The 27886-nt window shown below is 41.5% G+C and overlaps 1 protein-coding gene across 6 annotated transcripts; it reads right to left on the minus strand.

The window, feature by feature from the left end:
- Window positions 1-51: 51 nt before the first annotated feature.
- Window positions 52-27867, minus strand: MAL2 (mal, T cell differentiation protein 2). Of its 6 annotated transcripts, XR_012583379.1 has the most exons (7): window positions 27428-27867; window positions 25183-25353; window positions 21029-21187; window positions 16339-16441; window positions 11413-14404; window positions 6177-6234; window positions 2267-5792 (listed from the first exon to the last, which is right to left on the minus strand). XR_012583379.1 is itself a non-coding variant. In XM_074555991.1 (4 exons), the coding sequence occupies exons 1-4, from the start codon at window positions 27560-27562 to the stop codon at window positions 16412-16414; spliced, it is 495 nt and encodes a 164-aa protein (XP_074412092.1). In that variant the 5' UTR covers window positions 27563-27867; the 3' UTR covers window positions 16163-16411. The 6 variants fall into 6 exon arrangements, 2 of the variants coding, with proteins under 2 accessions (XP_074412092.1, XP_005479606.1); XR_012583378.1 differs by having other exon boundaries at window positions 52-11654; window positions 14160-14404; XR_012583377.1 differs by having other exon boundaries at window positions 52-5792; window positions 6177-14404.
- Between the last annotated feature and the right edge of the window lie 19 nt (window positions 27868-27886).

Genomic DNA, 27886 nt, shown 5'->3' on the forward strand with positions numbered 1-27886 from the left:
CAGGAGCCATTTCCTTAAGCTCTTAGGGTACAGATGCTATGTAACCTTAGGGTTACATAGCAAGCATATTCAGCTGTTGTGCTGACCTTCCTTCATGGCCCAAACCCTGGAAACAGGATTGAGACCATACCTGCTGTCACAGACCTTTTATCATCAAAGCAGGAGCTGAGAGGACTGGTTGTGCCTCCCCTGCTCTCTCATTCATTGGGTACTGCTAGAATCTGGAGACACAGTGCAGGCCAGTGTCTGTGTAATTTATGCTCCTTTATGTCCCTGCAGACTCTCAAAAGGAGCAGTCATGATATAATCCCCTGTTAAAATACCATATTTGTTGAGAGTTCTCATGTGCTGCTGTGTCACTTGATTTCATTCTACCACCAATTCAAATGGAGTGCTGGGCTGCTTTCCTGTCTCTGTTTGGATTTTAAATCCTCTCTGGATCCTGCTGAAATAATCTCTGCCAGAGACAACTTATCGCTAGGTATTACTGAAATGCTCCCAAGGAGCACATTTATTTCTTTCTTATTCTTGGCCTACACCACGTCACAAGAAATGGGAGGAATTTTAAAGAAAATTCATGTAAATGAATGCCAAAATACTCCTCCTTTGGCCCCAAAATCTCATCTTCCCCAGGTTTAGGGGGTGCAAGCCAAGCATGGCTTGCTTTACCTGCATCCATGGTTTGTTTTCCATGAAGTGATGTGCATTGTGCAGGCAAGATCATCTCCCTGCTTGGGAACAGAAGTGGGAGAGCTTTCAGGTGATGTGAAGGCTGATTTGACTCTCCAGTCTCCCAAACATCCTGGCTAAAAGCAGATGGTTGTTACTGGAAATTTGCTTGTTTAAGATGTTGGCACTAGGCTTCTGCAGACTTGAGGATTTATATAGATTTAGCTTTAGATATAAAATGAGCGTTACACCTGCTGCATTTTTAAAGCCCTTCACATAACTACTTCCATTTTCCTGTCTCCTCTGCAAGTTAATTGTCAGGGAATCTGTGCAATACTTGAATTTAAGCACTTTTTTATAGGCAGCTCTCCCAGTGGCTTTTAGCCAGCTCTGACCATTCAGCAGATCCTCCCTCTAGGGCAGGACCCTAGTGACAGCTGTCAATGGCTCCACCACAACTTATTTCCTCTTCCAGCCTCATCAAGCATCTGGCTTACAGTGTGGAGCTTGTGTACCTGGTGCTTACCCAGCACCCAGGATAAAGTGTTAAATATTTGGGATACGTACAGAATGAATATAAACGTAGGCAAGGAAGGACTGTTAGCAAACCTTCCTTTAGACTAGTGGAAAGAAAAGGTAAGAGCAAGTGGAAGATTTTCCTAGAGCTGGCATCACAAAGCCAGCAAGTGTTTGACATAAATTAGTAATAAAGGACTCATTATAGATGCTGGAGACATTATAAAAAAAAATGAATGTGGTAGATTCCAGTGGTTCAATTTGTTAGTGTTAACTCCTGCAGGAATACTTGGAGTTTTATCTCCTTCAGTATTTTAGCAGGACATACTGTATGTACAATGAACAGAGGTTTGTATTCCTTGTAAGGAGGTGTTCAATTAAAAAAAATGTTATCAGGAAAATTGCTATGTGGTTTCATGAAAAACATGTTTTTCTTTACATGTAGGAAACCAGATCCATTAGAAGCAGTTGACATGACCTATTTTTCTCACGATATTTTTCAGTTCTTGAGACTCCAGGTTTTGACTATCAAAGGGCAGGAATATGTGCCAAACTTCTCCTGTTAAGGACACCAGCTGGTAAAGTCTCCCTGCCTGGAGCAGTTGAGAGGTTCCAATCCAAGGGCCTGATCCTTGCACAGGGAGTTGCTGCCCCTTCCAGAACTCCTTGGAAACAGTAGGAAACTCTGTGGTTGTGAAGGTTTGTCATAACTTCTGATTTTAGACTTGCATTTCAGATAATCTAAACTTGTGTCAGGCTATTGTTTAGGAAATTAGCATTATCTCCAAAGAAACCAAAACCAGTTTTATACCTACACATGCATAGGTATAGGTACACACTATTCATACATCCTACTCAAAATGGCAGGGGAAAAGGAGTTGCTAACTATTTTAAAGAAAAGTAACCATAAAAATATCATAGTCTTGATTTTTCTGTGGTGTTCCTGTTCTTCCCTAGTGAATAAAATAAGCCTTAATGCATATACAATAGATTTTACTAGAATGCAAGTGTGCTTGGAAAAGTAGAAACCATTTACTGAAGGAAACTTGAACTTCCTGTGAAATGGAAACAATATGAGAGCAAAATATTAAGATCATTCTTTTATTATATTCATTGGCCTTAAACTACTTATTTATGGACAGTCAGAAAAGATGGGAGAGGTGTTAGACATATTCCAGCCACAGTATGTATATTTCCATTATTGATGCTAAACCCCAAGCTATTTTAAAGAGGATTGGTGCCTTCAGCTCACCTTCTGCTTTTAATAAAAATACCATTTTCATAGAAAAACTAATAATGGCTTCCTGTCATTCCTCCAGATTTGGATTTTGCTTTAGACTTTGGTATTAGAGTAGGCACAAGGTACAAGGTAAGGGTTCCTAATGATTGCTTTTATGCCTAGCCAGGGCAATAAAATCATGCTCCTTTTTATATATGTGTGTGTGTGTGTGTGTGTATATATACACACACAGAAAGTACCATATCCTCTTTAAAGGTTAGGAGAACATTCTATGAGTTATTGATGTGGTGGAGATACACTACATTCACTGTGTATGTTCTCCAGGCCTATGAAAGTCATGGAAAGTTCCAGGCCCATGGAAAGACTGTAGTGTCTTGGATCAGGCTCTATATGATTAAAGAAATGGATTAAACATTTCTGTTACCCTAACTCACTGCATGTCAGCAATATAGAGAAGGTCATTGAGTGGTTTCCTTTGGTAAATTTCACTTCTTCATTGGAATCTAACAAAGCTTTTGAGTGTTGCAGTAACTGCAAGAGATTAAATGCCTATATCTGAAAAAAATCATCTGACCAAAATTCAGGAGAAAGAAATATTATCATAAGTGATACAACTTGACCAGAAAAAGGGAGGGAAATCCCTCAATGGTATAGATTTGGAAAAACTAAGAGAAATACCCTTTGAGAGCCACCCCTTGAAAAATACTCAAATGAGTATTTGAAGTTGAAAAGAAGTAGAAAATAAGGTGAGTTGCAAAGCACCCTAAGGGACACAGCAGCACTTAGGGGTGGGTGATTTCCATTACCATCTACACCCAAAGGTGCATCCAACAGCCCCTGGACTCTGCAGAGAGGAACTCACTGTGGTGCATTTTCAGGGTAGTAGAAATATAATTGGCGTATTGGAGACAGGCAGCCTCTGGGACAGTCACTGGGACACTGAAAGTAGCGGGAAGAGGAGGAGGAGGTGAAGGCTTTTGAGCCCAGAGCTTGCTGGAGGGCAAATTTTGATGGGGGATAGTTTGCTGCTGTTCTTTATTTCAGTTGTGAGTTTAGTGAAAGGAAGTTTTTTAAAAAACCCTATTGCAAATAAATACATTTTTTTTTCCTGAGTGCATACCTAAACCTTATTAATTGTTTCTTATTCTAAGGGAAATGACCCTTGGTGTGTTCAAATATTGGCTAAGCACTCAGATCTCAAAAAAAAGTGTAAACTGCTTAGGAACATGAATAGGATGCAACCTTACAGAAATATAAACTGCAAATTATAGCCTCTTGTAATTAACCTATTTTCCTGGATGATTTTCTTCATAGGATCCAATAAAGGCACTAGCAAATGCCAAGCACTTCATCTGAGGCTATTGGACACTGTGTCCTGCGGTCACTTGTCTCAGAAGCCACTTGGTGTGGCTTCTCTGCCATATTATCCATGTTCAACACATCTGGCACCTTTCTCACCATCCCTCTAGAATACTGCTCTTGACCAAACAGCAAATCTGGACCCTGTTCCAGTTCCAGGTCAGACTCAGCCAGGACTGGGACACCCACGTGTGCTGTGATGATGCACTGGGAGAGTCAGTGCTCCTCTGCAGAACGGGCTCAGTTTGTGTGAAGCTGCTCTGGTGTGGGAGCATATGGCCTCTGTGAGTCCTAAGTCCTGTCAGCCAAGCTAAGGAGCCATGAAATACAAAGTGATTCTAGAAAAAGCCAAATGGGGATGGAATAACACTGGAACTGGGAGTTGCCTTTGTTCTGACTTGTGTGCAGAGCTGTTGGTGTAAGCCCCAGCATGAGCACTTGGCAAAGAAATTGTACAAAAATTACTTGCCAGAGGCTTGCAGTTTATGCCTGTATACATTTCTGTGGTGAAATTTCATACCTGCTGGCCAAGCCAACCTGTACTTGTCACTCCATGGGAAGAGCACTCAATAGGCGTGCCTGTAGCCTTCCTGAGACACCACTGCTGGAGCCTTTTCCACTGGCATCCCAGTTCTGCTTTTCATTCTGGGACACTCAGTGCCTTGAAGCATCCCAGAGGCAAATTCATAATCAAAAATGTCTTTTTGGTATTGCACAGCAATGTGGTTTTGAATGGGTTTCCATTGTAGCAAATGTTGTGGTTTAACCCCAGGCAGCAGCCAAGCCCCAGGCAGCTGCTCACTCACCCCCACCAGCAGGACTGGTGCAGCATTGGAAGAGATTGGAAGAGTAAAAGCCAGAACATTTGTGGGTTGACATAAGTAAAATATAATAGGGAGAGCAAAAACCTTGGACAAGCAAAGCAAAAGAAGGAATTCACTCACCCCTTCCCATGGGCAGGCAAGTGCTCAGCCATCCCCAGGGAAGCAGGGCTCCATCCCATAACAGTGACTGGAGAAGACAAATGGCATCACCCTGAAAATCCCCCCTTCCTCCTTCTCGCCCAGCTTTATGTGCTAGGCATAATGCCATAAATTGTGGAACAGCCCTTGGGTCAGCTGGGATCAGCTGTCCTGGCTGTGTCCCCTCCCAGCTCCTGGTGCACCCCCAGGGTCCCCTCTGGTGGAGGGAGGAGCACAAAAGGCCCTGGCTCTGTGTAAACCCTGCTCAGCAACAACAAAACCATCCCTGCATTATCAACCCAGTGTTCTGCACCCCTAAACACAGCCCCATAGCAGCCACTGTGAGGAAAATGAACTCTACCCCAGCCAAAAGCAGCACATAAGTGCTAAGCCTTAGAGCAGGAAAAAAGTTAAGAAACTCCCTTTGGAAATATATTTTTTTAATCCTCTTTTCTTCTCATGTCTTCTGATTAAGCCAGATGAGGAGATGCTTTGGAAAAGCCAGGATGTATTAATGATTTTATGCCTCATTTCTGTCCCAAATAATGAAAATTTTCCCCTGAAATGTCTAAAGGCTGACTGTACAATGTGAATTTTGCTCAAATAAAAATCACAACAGGATTGCTGCTGGGCTCTGCAAAAGAGCCATGAGGTTTCAGGGGGTAGAGCACAGCATTTTATGAAGAGACCTTCTTCTCATCCCCATGAGGACCTGCAGCTGTAAGGGAACCTGCAGACATCCCCCAAGATAGTCCTTTGGGATTTCATGGTCTGACTCCTAGTGAGACAACAGAGCAAAAGGCATGTGTGAGGTCAGTGTAGAGAACAGCGAGTCTTTACTAATGCAGTAAGGTGAATAAATAGTTTGTGCCTTGCCTCATAGTGAAGAACTTCTCACAGCAAATCTTCCAACTCACTGCAGTCAGCTCCTGAGTTGTGGTCTTGTTTGCCTTGGAAGAATTGTTCCCAGTAATGGCTGTCTGCAGGCACACCCACAGATGGTCCCACGTGGTGATGTAATTCTCTGACAGTGAGTTCTGCAACAGCTTGAGGGAATAATTCACCTTATTTAGCACTGGTCTCTGCTCCAGGTCTTCCAGTGTAGCACAAAACCACAGGAAATTCAAAAGCCAGATCAGATGCCAAAAGGAAGAGCAAAATAGGTTATTTCCTACTGAGCTTCACCTCAGCATCACTGCTGGGTGTGGGTGAGGGGAGCAGTGCCCTGTACAGAGCAATCTGTGCAGAGTCCTTGCCTGCAGGCAGGGGTGATGAGGGTCAAGCACTGTGGTCATTGCAGCACCCTCTGCTGTGTGAGCTCCCCTTGAGATTAAAGTGAAATACTGCACAGGACTGCCCAAATTAGGAACAGAAAGGGAAGCACAGGTAGCAGGTACTGCCTTTTAGACATTTGATGGGTGCTTCCTCACCTTTTAGACATTTGATGGGTTCTTCCACACCTTTCCAGTGTATCTTGTCACATGGTACCTTTAAAAGGAAGTGACAATTAGCTGTGGACACCACAGTGTCTCCTGGCCATGCATTGGGACTCTTCACTTGTCTTCTCATTCTGAATCCAGTTAAGAGATTCCAGTTTAGGCACTGACCATCTGTATTTATGTATGACAAGAGTGGTCATAATTTTGGCCTCTGTGGAGTTGGCCCTTCATGACTTAAGAAGCAATGGGATTTTTAGCCTTTCATATCCTATACATGGTTTTAAAAATGAACTCATGTGGTATGTTGCTACAGCTGATTAACTACTGATTCACTACATCTTCTTGTCAAATACATTTTCTTATCTTTTCCTCTGTGGATAAAAGTTGTAAAGGACTGCTTGAAAGCTGAACGACAGTCTGCTCACCAACTGGCAGCACAGCTTTCTTCCAGCATCCTAGAAAAAAGCAGAGAAAATCTCTGGCCAAGCATCATATGAGGTAAGAGAATCTATCTGACATAATTTCTTTCTTAGAAACTTTCAGTGTTGAAAGTCTTTAGACTTTGGCTTTTCACCAAAATCCACAATCCCTACCACAAAATTAGAAGATATCTAAAGAAGAGGTCCCTTTCCAGGAATGACACAAACAGAAATGAATACAGTGAGAGGAAAAAATCTCCCACTGGTCAGGATAAATTAGACAGAATATTTCCCTTTTAAACTTATGGAGCGCTAGGAATTTGATCTTAAAGAAATTATTATTTTCCAGTTAAAATTCTCAGACCTCAGTTCTGCTCTTCCCACTACTTATTATTTTCCTGAAGTCATATTTTTCATATTTTTGCTTGCTTTCTTTGATACTGAACAAGATGAAACCAGAAGTCTGAAGAGGAGAAAAAACTAAGACACTTATCTCTAAAGTCCTTTTCCCATTTCTGCACGTAGCAAATTTAGTAATTTACCAAAACTGCTGTAAATACAACATTTTTTACCCAGGCAAATTCTAGCAATGTTGACCATCATTCTCTTTGGCTGAATTCTACCATATTGTTTTAGGCCACTGAATATAAAAGAATCTGTTCCTGTAAAAAAACATGTTGAAGCTTCAGTTCACATTTCCAGCTCATTTGCTTGTGGCTTTCACAGAGAGAGCTGTTTTTCTATTCTTTGGTGAAGTTTATTATGCTGTGGGCAGAACATCAAAGAGGAGTGCTGGACTGAGCTGTAGAATGAGCCACAAGGGGCACACTGGTACACTGGAACAGTCTAGATTTTTCAAATGTTAAAGATAGGAAATACTTTAAATCCTTTTTTTCCCCCTTTCTGTTGGATGTGCTGCTCAGTACACCCTGCCCATGTCTGGAGAGAGCTGCCAGCCCCCTTCAGGACAGGGACCCTGCATGGGGCCAGCAGCCCAGGATGGGACCTGCAGCAGCATCCTTGGGCTGGCAGCAGCAGCCAGGGTAGGCATGTCCAGAAATGCCATTGGAAGCAGGCTCACCTGAGCCTACCTTGGGGACAGATGTCAGCGCACTGGGCTGTCAGAAGGGTGGAAAATCCATCCAGGCTGATAATGGCTATGGGTACTAGTAATGACATAAGAGTCCAAGGATTTGACCATCTTCTACAGCTGTTAAGATTTTAACCTGCAGCCTGTCAGGGATATTGTATAGCCCCTTGGTAATGGATGACAAGGATGTGGTGGGAAAATGATTTTCATCTGAAGTTTACTGATGGCTGCCACCATGTGAACACAACACCCCTTTATTCACTATGATACAAACCCAGCATGTTTGTGTATATTTGATGAGAAGTGGTGTTTAAGGATCTCTTTTGACAGTGGGAGAGGTGAGTTTAAACCCCTTAGGTGAATGGACAATAAAAAGAGCAGTCACTTAGGAAAGCTTTCATCACAGGAGGGTTATGTGAAAAGGTGCAAAGGAAAGGACTTCTTCTTAGATCTTGTTTTTGGTGAAATTCTTCCCCCTCTAGCTACAGGCTTTGTTTATGTGTGTTACCAGCACAATAGCATGAGGTAGAAGGTCACTTGTCTCCCTTTGGACTTACATGACATTATTGCTAAAGCCAGCAGCCTGGAAAATGGAAACCTTTCCAGGTCTGCCTCACCTCCTGTTAAAGACAGTCCAGGAATTTGTGCAGCCTCTCTGCTGAGAGTCATAACCCACAGATATATGGCATCCTGTGGTTACTTGCTACCCTTTAAGGGATATTTGAATAAAGAATACTTTCTGAGGGAAGCATGTTATTGTGAACCTCTGAAACACTAAAGTTTGTCCTCTCCACTTGGCCCTATATGCTCATACCTCTCTCAGAGAGCCATTGTCAGTTTTCCTCACCATCCTGGTGATTTCCAGGTAAAGAAAAACAAAGCAGGAAAAAAGTTCAAAAGGAACCTTATTAAAGACCACGTTGGATGCCCAGCTGATGTGAGCTGGCACAGCTGAACAAGCCAAGACAGCTGCTCCACAGCAGCAGGAGGAGAGCTCCTCAGCTTCAGACCTCCTGGAAAGTGGCACATATGCTCAGGGAAAAGGGGCACTTTAGAGTGGCAAATACTTCCCTCTGTCTGAAAAGCAAACCTCAGTCTCACTTCAGAAAAATGGCATTTAGATTGTAATTGAAAAAATTTGGTCACAACAATACAAGCATCTTCCAGTGATAATCATACAGCTGGAATTCTGTCGAAAAAAGACAATGTTTCCTCAGTGTCAAGGGAACTTGTAAGTGTGAAGGCTTTGAAGATGCTAAGGCCAGAGTAGGAAGCATTGCTTATCCTTAAAGAAACATAACACTTTCCTTTGATAGGCTTTTTCAATTGCTTATGATTTCCCAGGTTTTAAACCAATTCTCCATGCTGGTTGCTTATTTTCTGCTGAACTGTTTGAGGAAGGTTTCATCAAAAGTCATTCAATCCTTTCAAAAAAGAGTATCTGGGAAAAACTGCTTTGCCTATAGTGAAAAAATAACCCTGTATCCATATTGGCAAGCAGCTGCATGTTCACAGGGAAAGGCAGGTACCTGGCCACCTCTGAGACCCCTCACTCAACACACAGAGCTGTGGCATGTCCAGCACCAGAGTGCAACTCCCTGATTACCTGAGTCCCACAGCCCTGCTCAAGTCTTTTGGAGCATGAAATCCCTGTCCTGTGTCCTAACACAAGTGATGAGTCTGTTAAAGCCTGACAACAGCGGAGATTAAAACATGGCACAAGGACTGTGAGAAGAGGTGGGGATGGAACATCAGCAAGGCATATGGGACCCAAAACACTACACAGAAACTAAAAATGTGTTAAAAGAAAACAAAAGAGAGGGAGGAGAGGGGATGGCTGAACCAAGTGGGATGAGGAAGTGAGAGTGTGTGTGCGTTTGCATGCATGAGCATGCCTGTAAAGACAGCCCAGCCCTCATAGAAGCACAGAAGAACAGGTAATGAACTGGGGAGGAAAAAAGAGGGCAAGAAGTATCTAGGAGATAACATGGAAATTTCATTAATCTTTTTTCAGTTACTTCATACACATAATTAGTTTTGACAATTAGCTTTCAGCTTGTCACTGCTGAAAAATGTTTTTGGAGTCTGAGGAGCAATACTGAAGGGTAGGTAGAACCTCCTCTGCTGACTTGGGCATCTTTATTGTACCTCCCAAAACTGTGTATAAGAGCATGACCTGATTTTACCTGTTATTCTCCCATTGCCTTGTGAAGGACCAGGAGCCAACACTGTTTGAACTGTTATTCATTTGTACCAAATCAAGCAGCTCTGTGTATGCTAGGATATACAAGTTCCACTTTTTCCAAGAAATCATAATTTACCTGCCTTGATTTTCAACGATCAGCTGGCCAATGAACTCTGCCTTTTGGTGATGGAGCCAGGACTGAGTGTGCATGGAAGGCTGGATCTCACAGGGGATCCCTGCCAAGGGGAAGAAGTCCCAGGCTGCATATCAGAGACAGCCTGTTGAGCACATAATGAGCTCCTCACCCACTGCTCTGTTTCCAGTGGTGGCAAAAAGAAATGCTGTTTAGGAAGACCATGTGAGGCTAGTTATGTCCGTTTCCCTAATAAGCAGCATTCATAACTGTATTAGGCATAATAGAGGGTATGCTCCTGCCTTATCCTTTTAGCATAAAGGCACATTTATTTGTCTAATCCCTTTCTGAACATGCTAACACTGTCTGCCTCCACAAGCTCCTGTGTTGGCAAGCTCCAGAGGTTCACCACTCACTGTGTCAGCAAATACTTTCTTTTATTTCTTTTAAACCAATCTTTTGGTAGTTGCCTCAGGTGTCCCCTAGATTCCATACAAGGTCCATGTAAATAACAGTTACATGTTTGTTTTAACCAACATGTTCATAATTTCATAAATCATCATTACCTCACACCATTGTCTCCTTCACTCCTGAGTGGAGTCCCAGAGTTTTCAGTCTCAAGGCAGCAGCTTCAGCACCTCACCTATTTTTACTGCCCTTTATAAGAATGCACCACAGGGCTTTTTGGAGTTTTGTTTGGTTTTTATGTAGCAGTAACATTACACCCTCTGTCCTGTTCCTAACAACTTTCTTATGAGTTCCAACATTTTATTGGAGCTCATTTGCCATTGCATACTGAGCTTATGATTTCAGAGAACCATCAGTAATGGCTCAGAGGTCTTTTTCCTAATAACTCTCAGTTCCAGGTCTAATGTGGATCATTTTTTCCTAGATGCATTGCCCCAGATTTATCTATATTAAAGTTCATCTGCCACCTTTGAGCCAGCTCAGTTTGGTGATGTCTTCATGGCCTGCCCAGAACTTGGCTGTCTAAAAAGAATCAGCCCCAAACAATGCAATGATAGTGACTCCATGGTATGAGCTCGTTCAGTTGTCATTTTATATTGGTTCACCTGTTTAACTTTTATAACTCCCTAGGAAAAAGAACACCCTCCAAAACCTCCTTAGGGCCTGAAGGCTAGATTCTACTTCTCTAACCTAGTGGCACTAGATGGCTTTCAACCACAAATTATTTATAGAAGGCAATAAAGCCAATTGTGTCCTGCAGGGAGAAGAGTGAAGAATAGTGTCTGCAGCTACTTCTTACCATCACAAAAAGGGACTTTGCATTGTATTTGTGTCCTGGGATTGTTCTTGATAAATATGAAGTTGGTAATACAACCATAACAACAGAAGTATGAAGTCATGTACAAGGCTAAGTTGTTGCTGTGTCTCCTTACAGTACAAAGATGAAAAAGCGAGCCTGGTTCTTTCAGCTGGATCGCCGTGGTTACAGGGAGCACCCTGGCCGCAGTCCTGGGAGCGGGGTTGGCCCGGACGCGGCGGGCGCGGTGCGCGGCTCCGGCGCTGCGGCTCCATCTGCCGGCAGCGGCTCCCTCCCTGCGGGGGCTCCTCTTGGCCAAACAGACACAGGAAACGCAGCATGGATCTCTTCTCTGCTATCCTTTCAGCCAGCCTGTAACTTGAGGATAAGGTAGAAGCTTTTCATCCTCGGAGCTTTACGTGACATTGTACCTCATATACCCTGCCCAGCATTGCTGACCCTAAACCATTCACAAGCTGTAGGTCCTCCAAAATAATGAGATTCTACAAGAGCTGGATTTTTATCATGAAATCTTCACACTTTCTAAACCTGCCATGGCCACAAAGGCTATTTGTCCCTTAACAGCAGCAGCAACAGATCCCAGCAGCAATTCACCCTAGTAGCAGGATCCTTAGTAGAAATAGCAAATGACACAAGGCCAAGGAATTCATAATTCCATTTGTTTCAAAGGTCAGCTCTACTTAGTGCTGAGGGGAAATTCTGCTCTTACTTCTGTTAGTGAAATTTCTCACTGGCAACTAGACCTCAAAAGAAGTTGCATTTATATCACTAAAAGAACAATTTGGCTTCTTGTTCACCATTAAATTTCTCTCTGAGGTAACTCTTTTTCTAAGAACATCTGGTCCAGCTAAGACTCAGGCTTTTTGTTTAAAAATGTCATTATTTCTATTTTAGTTTTTATTAATTTATTTTATTGATTTTTATTTTAGGTCGGGGGATGGATCTTGGGCTTGGCCCAGGAATGGCTGTCACTGCTGTGGGTAGGTCAGGTGTATCTCAGATTATTCTCTGCAAATCCTCATCCTTTCAGTCCTGCAGCTCATTCTAGGTCCATGGTGATTGCAGCCAAGGAATGAAGGTAGAAGAAAACTATTCCTGCCCTTCTCTCAGCTCCTAGAGCTGGTAACAAGTTGGAAAAGGGTTGTGCAAACAACTATCTTTCTCCTCAGCTCCTGAATTTTGAGTTAAAGTATCTGGTGATGATTCACCTTGCCTCCTATTCCAACAACTCAAAGCTCTAAGCTGGCCCTACAGGTTCCCCAGGGCTTTAGATCCCAGGCCAAGGTATTAACAGTTTGAAACACAGGTATATTCAGGAGCCAAGTGCTGGATTTGATGCCAGACTTTATACAGGAAGCAATTGTAGCCAAGTATTGAGCTCTTAGGCACCTTTTCTGTCCAGTAGGCCTCCCCATTTCCCCTTTTGCCATAACTTTGTATTTTATTTTGGTGGAAACACCTCAAGACTATGCTCTATGTCTATGCTCTATGCCCATGAGTGCCACTGAAGAGTGAATCATACTACAATACACCACATTAGTTTTCTGAGTTGCCCAGCCCATCTAGATTGTGCTGCAGCTCTCTTTTTGCTTTCCAAAAATGGGTAAGAGGCAGGGAAAAGGGAAGATGCTGTTTTAGATCTTACAGAGGCATAGGGATGCAACCTAGATGGGGTTTTCTTCTGGACTCAGGACTCTGGAAATACTTCCAGGCCATGAAGTGTGGGGAATGACTGTGATATCATTAATTACATTATTAAGTTATGCTAAAGTATGTTTTGCACTTTCAAAATAATAATGAAAAAAAAAAGGCGGTGATCCCTGTGTGGGACAAAACATGAGTTAGCAAATCTTCCAGCAAATCTTCCACACTTCTATTTTATATCGAAATAAAACACTTTTTGTCTCATTAGTTTGTTTGGTAAAGCTTACTGAACCCAAACCGCTTGTAACAAAGTGATGTTAAAAGCCAGTCACTGGTGGGCACTGCAAGCAGAGCTGCTCAATGAGGCAATCAGATCCCTGGGAAATGCCAGCACCTCTGCACAGGGCAACACAGCTGTGGGAGGTCCCAGCTCTGCAGCAGGAGGAGTGCAGAACCTTTAAGAACTTTTCCAAAGCCAAACTATTCTATGATGTTTTTCAAGTCATGCAGAGCTTTTCTCAGGTGTTTTCTCTCATGTTTCTTGTGTCACAGCACTGGTCCAATCACAGAAATCACACTTTGCTGAGGCAATCAGGAAAAGGTGTTAGGATGAGATTAATATCTGCAGTAATTCTTTTAAGATTATTAGTAATGTTGCAACCATAATCAAACCCTGTATGGATCCATTGGGTTCAGTCCTTGCTTAAGAGCCCTCTGTAGCCAGGCACAGTAACTCTGGACATAAGTGTATGAATTTAGTGTCCACAATCTCCAGAATCTTTACAGACATTTGCAATTAGCCCATGGCAAGAAAGATGTTAAAACCACACCTAGACATAACCCAGTTTGATCATTGTCTTCCCCTGAAAGGTAACGTGACAGGTTAGCTGCCAAAACTCAGCTCAGGTTTCTGAATTCAAAGGTGCTGTGTCCTGGCAGACTCAAGGCAGGTAGTGTTTTGCTAGTACCAAGAATTTAAGGCTTAAACATCTCATATAGCAGGAAGCATCAGAAACCTACAGATTCCTGAGGACCTTCATTCTCTCTTAAGATGCAGAGAGTAGATCAACACCTCAAAGAGGAACTCCATGTCTATTTAAAATTGGATAACCAAAATTTGTTACAACACCTGGAAACTATGATATTTGATCTAGGAATGCTGATTTGGCATTTTAAACCTCCCTTTGACTCATAATCCACCACGAACACTCATGGTACCTTTTAACTCCATGTAACTAATTGCCAGAGTAACACCACCATGACAGAGACAGGAGTGAGGTCAGGTCATACACAACCCACACCACCGCGCTTCCTTCCAGCCCACAGTGGGCACCAATAGAGGCTGCTGGGCAAGGCACCAAGAAACTCTCACTTGAGAACCAAGTTTCCTCTTCCTGCTCCACAGATCTCCTGAGAGAGGCCAAGCAAGTTGCTCTTCAGTGTCTCTGCATCCAGGTTTCCACCTGAGAAATGGGAACAGCACTTATCTTTACAGGAGCACCTTGAGGATAAATACTGTAAATTCTGAGCTGGTCAGGTTATAGGGGTGTTTAGATAAACACCAAAATTGAGCAAAAGAAGGTGGGAGAAAAGAGAACAATCATGCTGAATTCAGCTTTGTAAAAAAAAAAAAATTAAATACTTTCCATTTCTGTTTCCTAATTTTAGTACATAAGACTTGCTTTTTCCTCTGTTTTTTTTTTTTTTTTCTTTCTTTCTGGTTTTCTTTATGTCTCAACAAAGACTACTGTGTCATGACCAATTGTACAAATACAGCTAAGAAAGAAAGACAATATGCTCTCACTTTCAAGTTTTTCTTTTTGTAAGACTGGAAAGAGCAATGCTCTATTTGCATCTCAGTCTGAGAACTAATGGTTCACTGTTATCTTTGGCCAAAACCTGGGACACCTTTCTGTGCAACTTGGGCAGCCTGGCAGAGGAGCGTGACATGCATCAGGATGCTTTTGTTCAATGACCAGTTTCACAGTGTCTAGATAAAAATGGAACAAACAAGTTTTTAGAGTTTTAAGCTCTCTTATTTTTTGAAATTCAGATGATGAAATTATAAATGTCAAAATTCTTTAAAGTTATAAAGTAAATGCAAATCTACAACAATTAGAGGAAGTTGTTGGAATCAGCGTTGTCATCTGGTTTTGGAAGTGAAAGAGACAACACAGGTCTAGTGATTATCCAGTGGTTTTTCTTTCATTTTTATGAAGGGCACAGGTTTGTGTAGTCACTGGTTCTGCCACTATCTTTTAAAAACTGTGCTTTATAGCTGTGTTTTAAGGAAACACTTCCCAGTAGCACAACTTTACTCACATCAGGAGTTATAACCAATATATGCAGCCACAGAAAGCATGAGAATCTGAACAGACTGATCCCATGCAGATCAATAATCCTGCAGGACCTGTGTCACTTTGGATTGTTTCCAGACATTCAGCAAGGCAGCAGCAGAGTCACGACTTCAGTGAAGCACATGCTGTGCATATTTTCTGCCAAAATTCTAACAAAATTTTAGCTTTCTAACATGTGCACTTTCACTTCTCTTTAGAAAGAGAGTAACTGCAATAACTTGCTTATCTCTGCACCCTTTGAAGCAAAGTCTGCTTTGAGGCTCCTTCTCCTTATTTACCATCAGCTACCACACAGTGCTATCCAAAACACCATGAAATATTTTCTAAGAATAGGGACCTGCATGGTACCTTAGATAGTGCTGCACTGCAGCTTCACATCAAAAAGAGATGTTTGATGAAAACACTATTAGGCATCAGGGGTCTTGTTCCTTTCACCTTAAATGAATTGAGATAAATAATCTCCCTCTGTCCCCCGCCACATGCCTTCCATTCTTTGATGAAGTCTAAGCTTGCATCCTTGAAGGTCATAGGCTTGGAGGAATTTTCTTACAAGGAAGAAAGATTTTTTAGAACCAGCTTGCACATTTTCCCTGGAATACCTATCACAAGGATTACATATTACACCCGTATCAGTATCTGCAGTATTTGCACACATCCAGCATGCACATACCATTCCTAAGTCACACCTACTTTTCAGCTCCCAGTATAAAGCAATAAAAAATTAACTACTGACTTTTTTTTTCCTTTTTGAAAGAACTGCTTATTCCAGTTTGACTGTCCATAGATCTTTCTCAAAGTACAGCAGAACTCTGTCCTTTCTAACACAAAAATACTACTATTTCAGTCCATTTTAGCTGTGAAAGCTGTTCTTCATTACTGTAGTTTTTACCTTTATCTCTTTTCTGTCCTTTGTTTGTCTTTGATACTTAAGAGGGAAAGTTCAGTCTTTCCTCACTATGCAAACATTTCCCATGCCACACTAACCACACTCTGCTATCTGGGCTTCCACAAGTAGATTAAGAGACTTGAATAGCACTCACCAATCAAGGGTTTTACACCTCAGGTTTGAACTTGGAAGTTGGATATAAATGCCAACCAAGCTTGGACAGCTCTTTAATTGACTCCATGTGAAGGATTCATACCCTGTAGGTTTAAATATGCAAAACATTTAAGATCTGCCCTCCATGATCTCAGCTGGCTGCAGAGACTGCAGCTGTGGCATGCACAGTCTGTGGTGTGCAGGGCACAGGAGAAACCAAACCGAAGATCAGCATCTGTCTGAAACATTGTAATGGTGAAACCTTGACTTTACTCTTTGCACCAATATCCACACAGTGTCACATGGCAAAGCAGCTGTGACACTAATTAAGTGTATGTGAAACCACCCCAATGAAACTGTGCCTTCTCATGAAATATTAGCCTCGATTTTGTATGTCCAGCATCAGGTGAGTCAGAGTACCAAGGTAGGTTTTTTGATACTTTCCAAAGACAAAATTAATAACCAGACTACTGCCATAAATATATTAAGTATCTTTAATGCTGCTTAGCATAAGTCTTTGTTATACACTTTCATCCATATACTCCAGTGTAAATGTATTTTGTACAACACAAAATATTTTTAAAAGTATATGACTCTAGATAAAATGTTCACAAAAATTTTCAATGCAATGACAGAACTGGGGGAAAAAATCAGGCAGAGTACAAAATCTTAGAAAACAGATAAATGACAACATCCAATTGTAGTAATTCAGGATGACCAAGTGGTTCCATAATCAGAAGGGTGCCACTCACTGCAGTGCCACCCACAAGAACCTGCCCTGGATCAGCAGGGCACTGCTGAGGGTGGCTGCCCCCAAGAGATCCTTGTACCTGACAAGTTTGAGAAAGTAACCTCCATGGCAGACACCCTTGTTGGCTCAAATAGAGTGAGTAGGCCTGGGAATGAAGGAAATCCTGTCTTCCCATATGCAACCACTGCTGGTCTCTGCAGAATAATCAGGTGCACTGGCAAGATGTAGTGAACAAGATGCTTTACAAATGACAGGGAGCCTTTATTGTCCCAGCTTATCTTTTTGGCACTATTCACAAAAGCAAAAATTATTTACTAGCAAAATAACAAAAATCTTCACCATGTGCAAAACAACATGAGTGTCAGGGAGCAGAGCACAATGCTGTAGTTTAGTTTTGCTAAATCACTTTTCTGTATTTAATATTGCATGTCATCACACACCAGGATATTCAAGAGAGGCTCAATTAAACATTATTTGTGTGAAAAGCAAACTCCACAGTGGGCGGACTGCTTTGCATCCCACTGCTTTCAGCAAGATGTTGTACAGGCATCTGTCCAAATGAGAACACCTTTACAACACTGCAGCTTTAGAATGCAACAAATAACACACTGCAAGAATTGAGGTCAGACATTATTCACTATTTGGTAACATTCCATTCAAATGATACTGACTCACATAATACCTAACAAATGCAGCACTTGAAGTAGCAAGAACAAAGCTGTACTCCAACAAAGTTAAACAGTGCAAAAATTCCTGTTAAACAAAAATATACCATGTATATACACACACAACACAAATGCACTGTTTTGTTTTGTAGTATAAATAGATCTGATTAAGTTCAATTCCTAAAACTAATAAACAACTGATTGAAAGTCCCAGTTTTCATCTAGTATGGAACACAGTAAGCTTTAAGGCTCAGGTGACCCTACCCAGACACAGCTATAAGAGAATATAGAAAGATTTCACTGGATGGTTTTAAAAAATATTTTCTCTGTACATCAAAGTTAATAACATATATATACTGAGTTGGAATTTCAGAGTCAGCTTGGGCTCTGATCATGCAAAGGGCAGCACACAGAACAACCATGGCTCTACCAGGAGCCCCAAGGCTCTGCCTGTGTGGAGTGCACGGTAACGAAGCGCTTAATCCCAGGGTTTAACAAGGGGGCAGCTTTTCAGCTGCCTGTGCAGTTAACATCTTGGCTTGGTTTCCATTTCTTCCTCTTCTGGTGTAGCACTGGAGTTCTGTTCTCTGCTAATGACATGTCTCTTTGTCCCTAAACTCTCTAATACCTTACGATGAGTACACAGTGAAAGTAATTATCAGAAAGGGAAGAGATGGAAACTTTTTTTTTTCTGTTGAAGAAATCCTGATTAGGGGTTAGTTACATTTAAAGCAGATTTTAAGCAAGAAAAAAAGTCTTTTTAGAATTAAATTTCAGTAAAACAGACAAGTAGCACTTAATTTGATCTGAAGTGGAACTTGTGGGCATTAACCACTCTTCAGCTATTATTTAGCCTCCATCTCCTTAATGCCAGGGCTGTGCTGCAACCATAACAAATAGCTGTTGCAAAGGCAAAAATCTAGAGGAGGAGCAGAGAAAAAAAAAAAAAAAAAAAAAAGAAAAAATCAATCACACATTGTTCTACAATATTTTTATATTCTAAAGTGATACAGGAACACAAGTGATTCAAAAGGTACCTCTCCCAATCAAAATGCTTAATAAGGTAGGATAGGTTTGGGATCCTCTGAAGTCTTCTCAGGAACTTCTTTGTAAAAATCCTACTTTACTACTACTTCATGTTACTACTTTTCACTTGCTTGAGCAGACATTTAGAAATAGAATAAGAAACATGACTTCTGCATAAGTTATGGTGAAAGCAATTATGTGTACGTACACTGTGTATTTCAGTTCTCTTATCTAGGCTGATCAAACATCAATCTCAGATGTCTCCAACTGAATGCCTTACCCCAGCAAACATCAAAGCAGAAATCCCTCTCAAGAGCAGAACTCTTTTACTAGCAGAAAAACAGAAACAATTCCCATCTGGCCTCCTTGACCAGATACCCAGACATTAGAACAACTTCCTAAGCAATGCCAGGGAAGTTGCTCCTGCTCCAGAACTGAACTGGACAGATTTGAACTGAAGGTCATGCCACATTGAAAGTGAATATGTAATGTACACTCAACAGAAGATATGAGAAACCAAATTTCTGAGAAAACATTTCTCATATTGTCCAGTGATAACAATGAATTCTATTTCTTTAAATAAACCAATTCAATCATTCTTTACATACAAGTGGTAATTTGACTAACTAAAGTTTTGAATAAATGCGACACCATAGAACCATCACCTGTTAAAATGAACATATATGCATTTCTAATCACGGTATATAAATGTCAACTTAAAAGACAGAATGTTAGCAATCTTTTTTCTATTTGTCATGTGGCTGACAAGACTGTTTTAATGAAATATTTCAAAGATTCAAAATCTTTTTCTGTATGTTTTGACTTCCTAAATATAGACTTCTGCAAAAAATGTCAAGACTTCATTTATCTCATTCACTGCTTCCCAGCTATTCTTAATTAAGATACTGAGGCAAGTTACAAAAGAATCTTCTCCTCCTCTATCTTGACAGGGATTTGAAGGGCTTGAACAACTGAATTCTCCCTTAAAAAAACTAGTATGGAAGCAGGGAATGGTTCCTTGGAGTGCCCAGTATTCTGTCAGACAAAATGACTGCAGAGACCATATATTCAGTGGGATCTGAACACACTAAACTAGGACTGAAGAGGTACACTTAGGGGTAGAATTTAGGACACTTGCTTAGTATAAAGATCCTCCCTTAGCTTAGGCACAGCTGGAACACCACTGCTGTCCTTGTGCCACATGGTCACCCAGGGATCAGATGTGTTACAGGCAGGGGGGTGACGTGAGGAACTCTGACATTGGGACACTGACACACCCACTTCACCTCTTCAGGGCCTGCCTTGCCAAAGCTAAAGGCTTTTCCTTTCTATTCTGCTCTTGCAGAGGGTTTGAACCTTACACCTTCAGTTCATTGGTTTCTATCTTAATATGAATTCAAAGTGCTTACTGTGCCAAAGTTATGGTGCACAGAGTTTTAAGGACAAGAGATAAGCACAGAGGGTTTAGAAGCTTAATAAATATATACAGTTCCCTGGTATGAAAGTCTCTGGATAAAAAATTAAGAGCAGTGGTTTCAGTTCTGTAAGTTAAGCCTGACACACCTCTACTCATCCCTGAAGAGTCCAGCCAGCATAAAAACTAAATCCTATTTTTCTAAATACTATATTTTCTGATTCAGCTATGGACACCCACATCAACAAATACAATGATTCAGTGATGATGGAGCTACAGTGAGAAAAATGCATTCTGGACTTAGGCTACCAAGAAAAGCTCTCTAATAATTGCAGTAAGAGACACCAGGACCCTGATGTAGTAGGCACATTTGGGAGATTCACAAAGACCTAGTCCATTGTTTTTTATCTCCATGGCATGGTCAGGACTATCTAAATGGTATAAAAAAAGCAATTTTGAGCACAGGTGTAAATTTCATACCTGATCCTCTGATAAAGGCTCAGTTGTTCTTTTTCTTCTAATAACCAAAACTGTTTTTACAAAATACCTTGTCTAAAAATTATAAGCTGTAGTGATCATATATTTAAAACACTACAGTGAAGAGTATGAACCCTACACTATACTGAAGAGTAAGCAGCTATCCATAACCATTAGCTTATACCAACATTTTTGCATATTTCTTGTTAGACACTACTTGCTGCTGTCAAAGGCAATTCTTTCTCTCACAGCTCCTCTTTCAATTCCAGTTTGCTGTTAAATTCCCAAGCTGAATGGCTGGCTACAAGTGCTTGCTACAGACTTGTGCTCCCCTGGTACAAACACACAGAACACATACCGAGGCTGCTATGCTTATGTTATATTCACGACCACTCAGAATCGTCTCTTGTATGGTGGAGTTGAATTTGCGGGGAAGGTAATGCAGAGATGTCGTTGCTGCTTGCAGTAGGAATGCTCCAAAATAAAAGACAAAAGTAGCCCCATGGAAAATAAAATCCTAAAAAGGAAATAACAGAATCAGTCTGGGCTCCAATACATATCTAATTCTTCTCATCTCAATACAAATGAAAACACTGAAACATGAAACAAGAATTGATAACACTAACTTGAGATAAGCAGTGTTAAATCCATCTGACAGCTTAACCTGGACATGTTTTCACAGCTTCTTGAAATTATAGGCAACTCACTAACATTATTAGTGATAAAGGGCTCTCCCTCTCCCCAGATCTTATATTCTTTCAAATTAAGAGGCACCTGCTCATCTTTATATACACATGCTGACATTTTAGACCACCTTAAAGTTTGTGGAGTTTACAGAAATCTGCCTTCAGACAGATAAAAGAGAAGACATACACAGGCCAACTTGATCACAATTCAAGCAGTACAATACAGTCTTGCAATTCCATAAGACCCTTCTCAGCTATAATCAAAGCTTCAAAGATCTTCCTTCCATGCTTAAATTTTGCTTCTCTAAATGCCCAGAAACAACTCAGCTTTAACGCAACTAAAATGTCCAATGTCCCAATACAATGAGATTCAAGAATTGAGCTATTTCCACAACTCTCTCTGACTTGGCTCTACCCAATAGTAAGCAACCTGACAGTTCTTTGTGATATTGTGGAATAAAATGTCCAAGACTTGTGCAGACAGGTTTTAGGATTTACTTCAAATATGCTTCTCTCCTGGCCTTCTCCAGGAAATTCCCTCCTCTATGATGAATGCTAACTGAATGTAAGGTTTAAACACCTTTCATTTCTGGGTTTCATTACTGACACACATAAAAAAGGTCTGGTGCCTTTGCAGGCTCTAGTTCAGAGCCCAGTGTTCCAGCAGCAAGATGTAAGGCATGTTCCAGTACAGTTTAAAATGTCTAAAGTATTCTTCCAACATCTCCTTGTTATTCAGTCTGAAAAGCTGACATTTGCACTGCACTCAATTTTTGATCCATACAACATATACTTTGTGCCTATACCTGTGAAGGTCTGCAAAAGCCACAGAGACAATATTTAAAATATATGCAAGTATATGTATGCTTTATGATACCTGTGATATGCAGTCTAACTCCAGTACTAATGAGTTCTTGATGAACTTTAGCTTCATTTGAGTGCAATGGACTATCAGTATGCCTGGAGTGAGAAGCCAGGACATTTTGTGTGTGTCCAGCAGACAGCACTCGCCTGCACTAGAAATTACTGTGAGACATCCTCACCTGCTGCCTGCCTCAGAGCAGGGAGAATGTGCTGCACTACCCTGTCCAGAGAAATGCATTTTCTTCAGAGATGGCAGATTTCCTTTTAATTGAAAGAATCTTCTTTTCAAATTCATTACTTGTTCTGTATTTGATTGTAGCTAAAGCTACCTCAAGCACACCCTAGTCAGTTGTGATTAGTAATGATATAAGCTGCTACTACAGTTCCCCATTCCACTCAGATCAGGAATGACTGCATACAGGAGAGATATTTTTCAGGAGAGACTCTTTCATCTCCTTCATTCTCCTGCCTAACCCTCTAATTTCCTTCTCCTGGCAGCAATTTTAGTGAAGCTCTGTAGCATCAGTAAGGTTTCACATTTACATGGTTATGGTTTCTGTGACCAAAATCCCTAAGACCTTATGAGGGACCTTTTTTTGGGTTTTAGTAATTGTTATCATAGTGCCTAACTCCCACACTTGTATAATCATTGAAACCTCAAACAAAGTGCATGCAAAACACTATCAGAGCAGCATGATAATTTAGTTCACATCTAATTTTGTAAATGAGTGTGAGTTGTGAGTCAGGCTGTAAAGGGCAGTACTTGTCATACCATCTGGTTTAATACACTGATGTACTGAGCAATGCAGCTCCATAAGGTCCATCTTTTCCAATGTGTACCATCTTCTTTTTTAAAATATCTCTATTAGTATAAGCAGATATACTTACAGTGTAAGGTATTACTAAATCCTGGACTGCATTTATAGTAACAAAAATAGTTTTACTATTTCCAGTAACTAATTATTTATTTGCAACAGAAGGTAAAAAAAAACCAACTTGTCACAGACACAAACTAAAGAGTTTAGTGTCAACAAGTTACAAAACATTTGGGTACCTGAAAATAGTGGTAAAGTGTCTTATTTTTGTTGACAGGTGGAAGGGGCTGGGTTTCAGCTGCCAAGTTAGAGATAAAATTATTCCCTCTGCATTTAAGAGGTTGACTGAGTTCTGTCAGCTTTTTTTAAAGTCACAGACGTAGTTTGTATATAAATCATGTATACATTTCCTGATATAGAAAATTTTCCAGCAAATTATTATATACAAGGGACAAAATTAACTTTACAACAAACTGCCAGCATCAAGTAGCCAATACGTAACACACACACAATTGTTATAAGTTGAAATTTGTATAGCATTTTCAATCTAAGGCTTTGTCCTTACCCAGCAACTCTTAAATAGATGCATGACTGTAAACTGGCAAACAGTTTCAATGAAACCCAGGACACTATTAATTTACTTTAGTTAAGCTCAAGGGCTTTGTTGCATCATAATTTGTGAGGATGTTGCAGCATCAATCCCTGTAAAGGTCTCTGTGATTGTAACTGATTATTAGCCTAATTACTGCCTGTATTGTGCTGGAAAGCTGATGCTGTATGTATGTTTATTCACTATCAAAGTGCTACAGTTTGTTTTCTAATAGAATCCAGTCTATTAGCACTGATGTGCTTTGATTTATCAGAGCTCCAAACTCATAAGCTTTATGATTTGCTTTAAAGAACTTTTCTTTTAAGGGCCTATCCATAAATTACCTGAACAGATAAATATCCACACTGGAATTGCATACTGAAGCATGCAATCCCAGCTATGACCAAGGGAAATGTCAATAGGAAAACTAAGTTGCCCAGGTGCCAAGTGAAGCTGATCAGCAGTTACAGGCAGACATACTTCAGTGTTTTAGAAGTTGCAATCCTTTTGGAAGAATATTTTTTGAAAATTAAAAATTCTGATCACAGTTATGCCACTTCTTACTATTCACTTCCAGTAATATAAGACAGTGCAACATAATCTCATGCTTAACTACTTGAGTATTAAAAACTCAAAGTAAAACACAGCTAACAGTTACAAAGGAGCATGTAAATTACCAGTCAATTACCTGAGGCATCCATGTGGTTGGCAAAAACTAATACCAAAAACTTCCCTTTTTTAAGAGGAAGCTATAGTCTGAGAACTACTGGCACACACCACGACAATAAATTACAGCAAGATTCAGGCTCGTTTTCAAAATTCTCAAAATTCTCTGTCTTCAAAATCTCAGCAAAGAATACTTATATCTGTAGTCTCACCAAGCTCCCTCTAAGAAAGATGAAGACATTAAGTCTCCTAATAAGATGTTGTGATATATCATAGTGCAAGTTATGATGCCTTTTACCACCTAAGCTCCAATAGCCGCTCACCATTGCTACCTTAGCTTTGAGGAATTGACCCAAACGTCACCAGCAGACTTTCTTAGGAACTGGAGGGGACCTTCTGGGTGCTGAAGTCCAGTCTGTGCTATCTCAGACAACCACATCACACAGTATATTCACAAATGCATCCTTTCCTTTATAATATTTGATATATCTTTCTACATCCCATTATTCACAAGGTGTTACTACCACTTCTCAAATAATCAGAAAGTATTTTCTGATTTCCGGTGTACAATAATTCCTGGTCATTTAAACCTATTTCTTGTCATGCAATGTTAAGTTATTCCTCTTCCTGCTGCTCATACATTTTATGTGCTCAGAGAGGACAAGTGTACTCCTTCAAATAGCTTCAAAAGCTCCTTCAGCCTCCATCATAAAACAGTTTCCTCTGCCACCTCTGTAACCCTATTCTTTCTTTTCCTGGTTTTGAATTCCTATTCGAAAAACTCTGTGCTGAAGCAGAAAGCCAAGTGTTAAGACTTAGGATCAACACTTCTCATTAAATAATTTTCAGTTTATAAAACAAATGGAATCCTTAAATAAAGAAAAGATCTCACCGCCTGGTTCCAGTTGACAGCAATTCTATTTGCATAACCAAAGAGGAACACAGAGAGGAACACAATGGAGAGGCACCATGCTGTCACTGCCACAAACATCACCCATCCCTGCAGCAGTGGCAGTGGAATCTGGGTAGAGGCGACCAAAATCCAGACTATTGTTCCAAACACCTGTAAGGAAAGGAACACAGAGAATAAACTGGATAACTTTTACTCAGTTCTTTCTGCCTAAGAACTGATATCACATTTTGCATATCATCAGATGACTCTCAGGAACCAAGAGGAAACACTTCAAAAGTACTCAGAGAGACCAAGTCCTCCTCTCAGAAATGATAGGCACTAAGTGGTGAAAAGACAAAGCCACTCTGAAATTCCTAAATGCTCTTAAAATAGTCTTGAAAATGGGATTTACAAACCCAGGTGACTTGTGTGCCGCTGCTGCTGCTGAAAATTTTACCCTCACTGTAATTTTGAGCAATATATAAAAAGTGTGAAAACACAGTTCACACATACCACACATCTCTCTATATATACACAAATTAGCACAAAAAGGATGTACTTCTACTACTTTGGATTCAATCTCATACTGTTTTGCTTTGTAGTCCTAATCAGATGAGATACAGAAAGGACATAAAAAGACACTTATTTTTTCAATGTATTTGTAATACTAAGCTAAAAGAGGACACAAAGTACTAAAGCAAAAGAAAAAACTACAATACAGAATAAGGTGAGTTGTAAACTATGCTGTAAAGACTAGAAAAATATAGAGCTTTCCAGACTCATCATAACTTGAAGAAGAATTCAGCAGTGCCAATTTTCATTTCAGCAGATTCCTCGCAGCAAATGAGTGTAGGGATGCTGTGCTAGGGATGGCCTGATGGAGAATTTACATACTCTAAGGCTTCCCTTAATCAACTCTTGGCCTAAGGAACGCTACTATTTCTTCCTGAAAATCCCGCCTCTTAATAAAAAAGGATAAATAGATGACAATTATGCTTCACTCCAAGTATGTTTGTTTATTACAGAAAGACTGAACTTCTGAATCCAACCTGTTGAATAGTGTCAACTAAAATCTATTTCCAAGCACAAGTTACTGCTTTCCTGTTTAAATTCTACAGATTTACAAACCAGGAAGTCAGAGGTTATATTTTCAGATTCAGAGAGCTCTCTTTTGTATCACGGTTGGATAAGAGATACCTTTCAAAAGTTGCCTGCTATAAAATTAGCTGATTCCTCTCCGGCGTTACACTGCAGCAGCACATATGTAAAGATGCATTGCTAATCTCAGTTCAAAGCTCCCATGGGTTTATGTACTACTGTTCAAGTTGTTCTCTAGGGTTCCCTTTTTAGCTGTGTAGAACCAAACTTTCTTTAGTTTCACAAGACTGCAGGTGCAAGTCTGTTACTTGGTGACCAGAGAGTGATGGGCAGTGAGGAAGCAAAAGGGATAGCAGAAAGTGTCTGTTAAACAAAAAACAGAGACACATGGAATGTTTTCAGTATTTTGAATGTGCAAACTTGCAGGGTTCCTTAAAAATACATTTAGAACTGTATTAGAGAGACTGCTAATCTCAGCAGCCACTGCTGTGCTGTTTCCTGACACTACACCTGTCCACTAGAGCCTGGCTGTCAGATGCACAATTGGTTGGCCAACCGAATTAACCTTTTGTCCCTGCTGCCTCCGGGCCTGATTTAGTGCCCGGACTTGTGTTTCGAGTTTCGACTTGTTCCTTGCTCAGGTACAATCTTACAGCTTGTGAGGTGGGATACAGCTCACAGGCTGCGACCCAAGCAGTATTCTGCTCTGATTATAAACAAAAATTAAATTAATAAAGTCAGATGAGTTATACCAAGCTTTTTTTGGTTTTTATCTCCCACTAATCAGTGGCACTACAGAGCGTGATATCCAACCTCAGCTCAAAGGTCCTCAGCCCTGCGTACACCAGCGAGGTCTAACACACACATGACATTGAACACACTAGTAGGAGTCTGTAGAGGACGCGAAACACGCACAGACACAGCCCGGTATAACTCTCCGTGGTGCCTTTTTGGGCCGGGGGGAGAGCGCGGCCCTCGGCAGCTCCGGCAGCACCGCGAACCCATCAGTGTGCGGGGCCGCGGAGCCCCGGCCCGGCCCCGGCCCAGCCCCGGCCCGGCCGCGGCCCCACACCTGCCCCGCTCACAAAATGGCAGGTGAGCACACGGGCAGGCCCGCGGCCGCTCCCACCCGGCCCCTCGCACTCACGATCTCCAGGAAGATGACGGCTCCCGAGAAGGTGCGCAGGATCTCCAGGCCGGAGGGCAGCGTGACCCGCGGAGGCGGGAAGTAGGGAGCGGGGTTGGGAGGCGGCGGCATGGACGAGGCTCCCCTGGGTAACATGTTGCAGCGGCGGCGGCGGCTGTGCCCAGCGCGGCCAGGTGGGCGAGCGGGGAGCGCTGAGGGCGGGCGCAGGTGCGGGCGGGCCGGGCCGCACCTCCCCCTGCCCGGCCCGGCGCCGGCACCGCCCCGCAGCCGCCGCGCCTCGCCCGGGGCCGGGCACCGGGGCTGGGAGCGGGGCTGGGACCGGGCCGGCTCCGGCCGCTGCCTCTCGGCTTCGCCAGGAGCGCGGCGCTCCGCATTCACGAGTCCTGAATCAGGCCGGCCGGACTCGGGGCGTGATTTCCTAATGCCGGTTTGCAAAAGGTTGTTATTTACCTTCTGGTT

This window comes from Zonotrichia albicollis, chromosome 1 (assembly GCF_047830755.1).
Source record: "Zonotrichia albicollis isolate bZonAlb1 chromosome 1, bZonAlb1.hap1, whole genome shotgun sequence".
NCBI classification, from domain to species: Eukaryota; Metazoa; Chordata; class Aves; order Passeriformes; family Passerellidae; genus Zonotrichia; species Zonotrichia albicollis.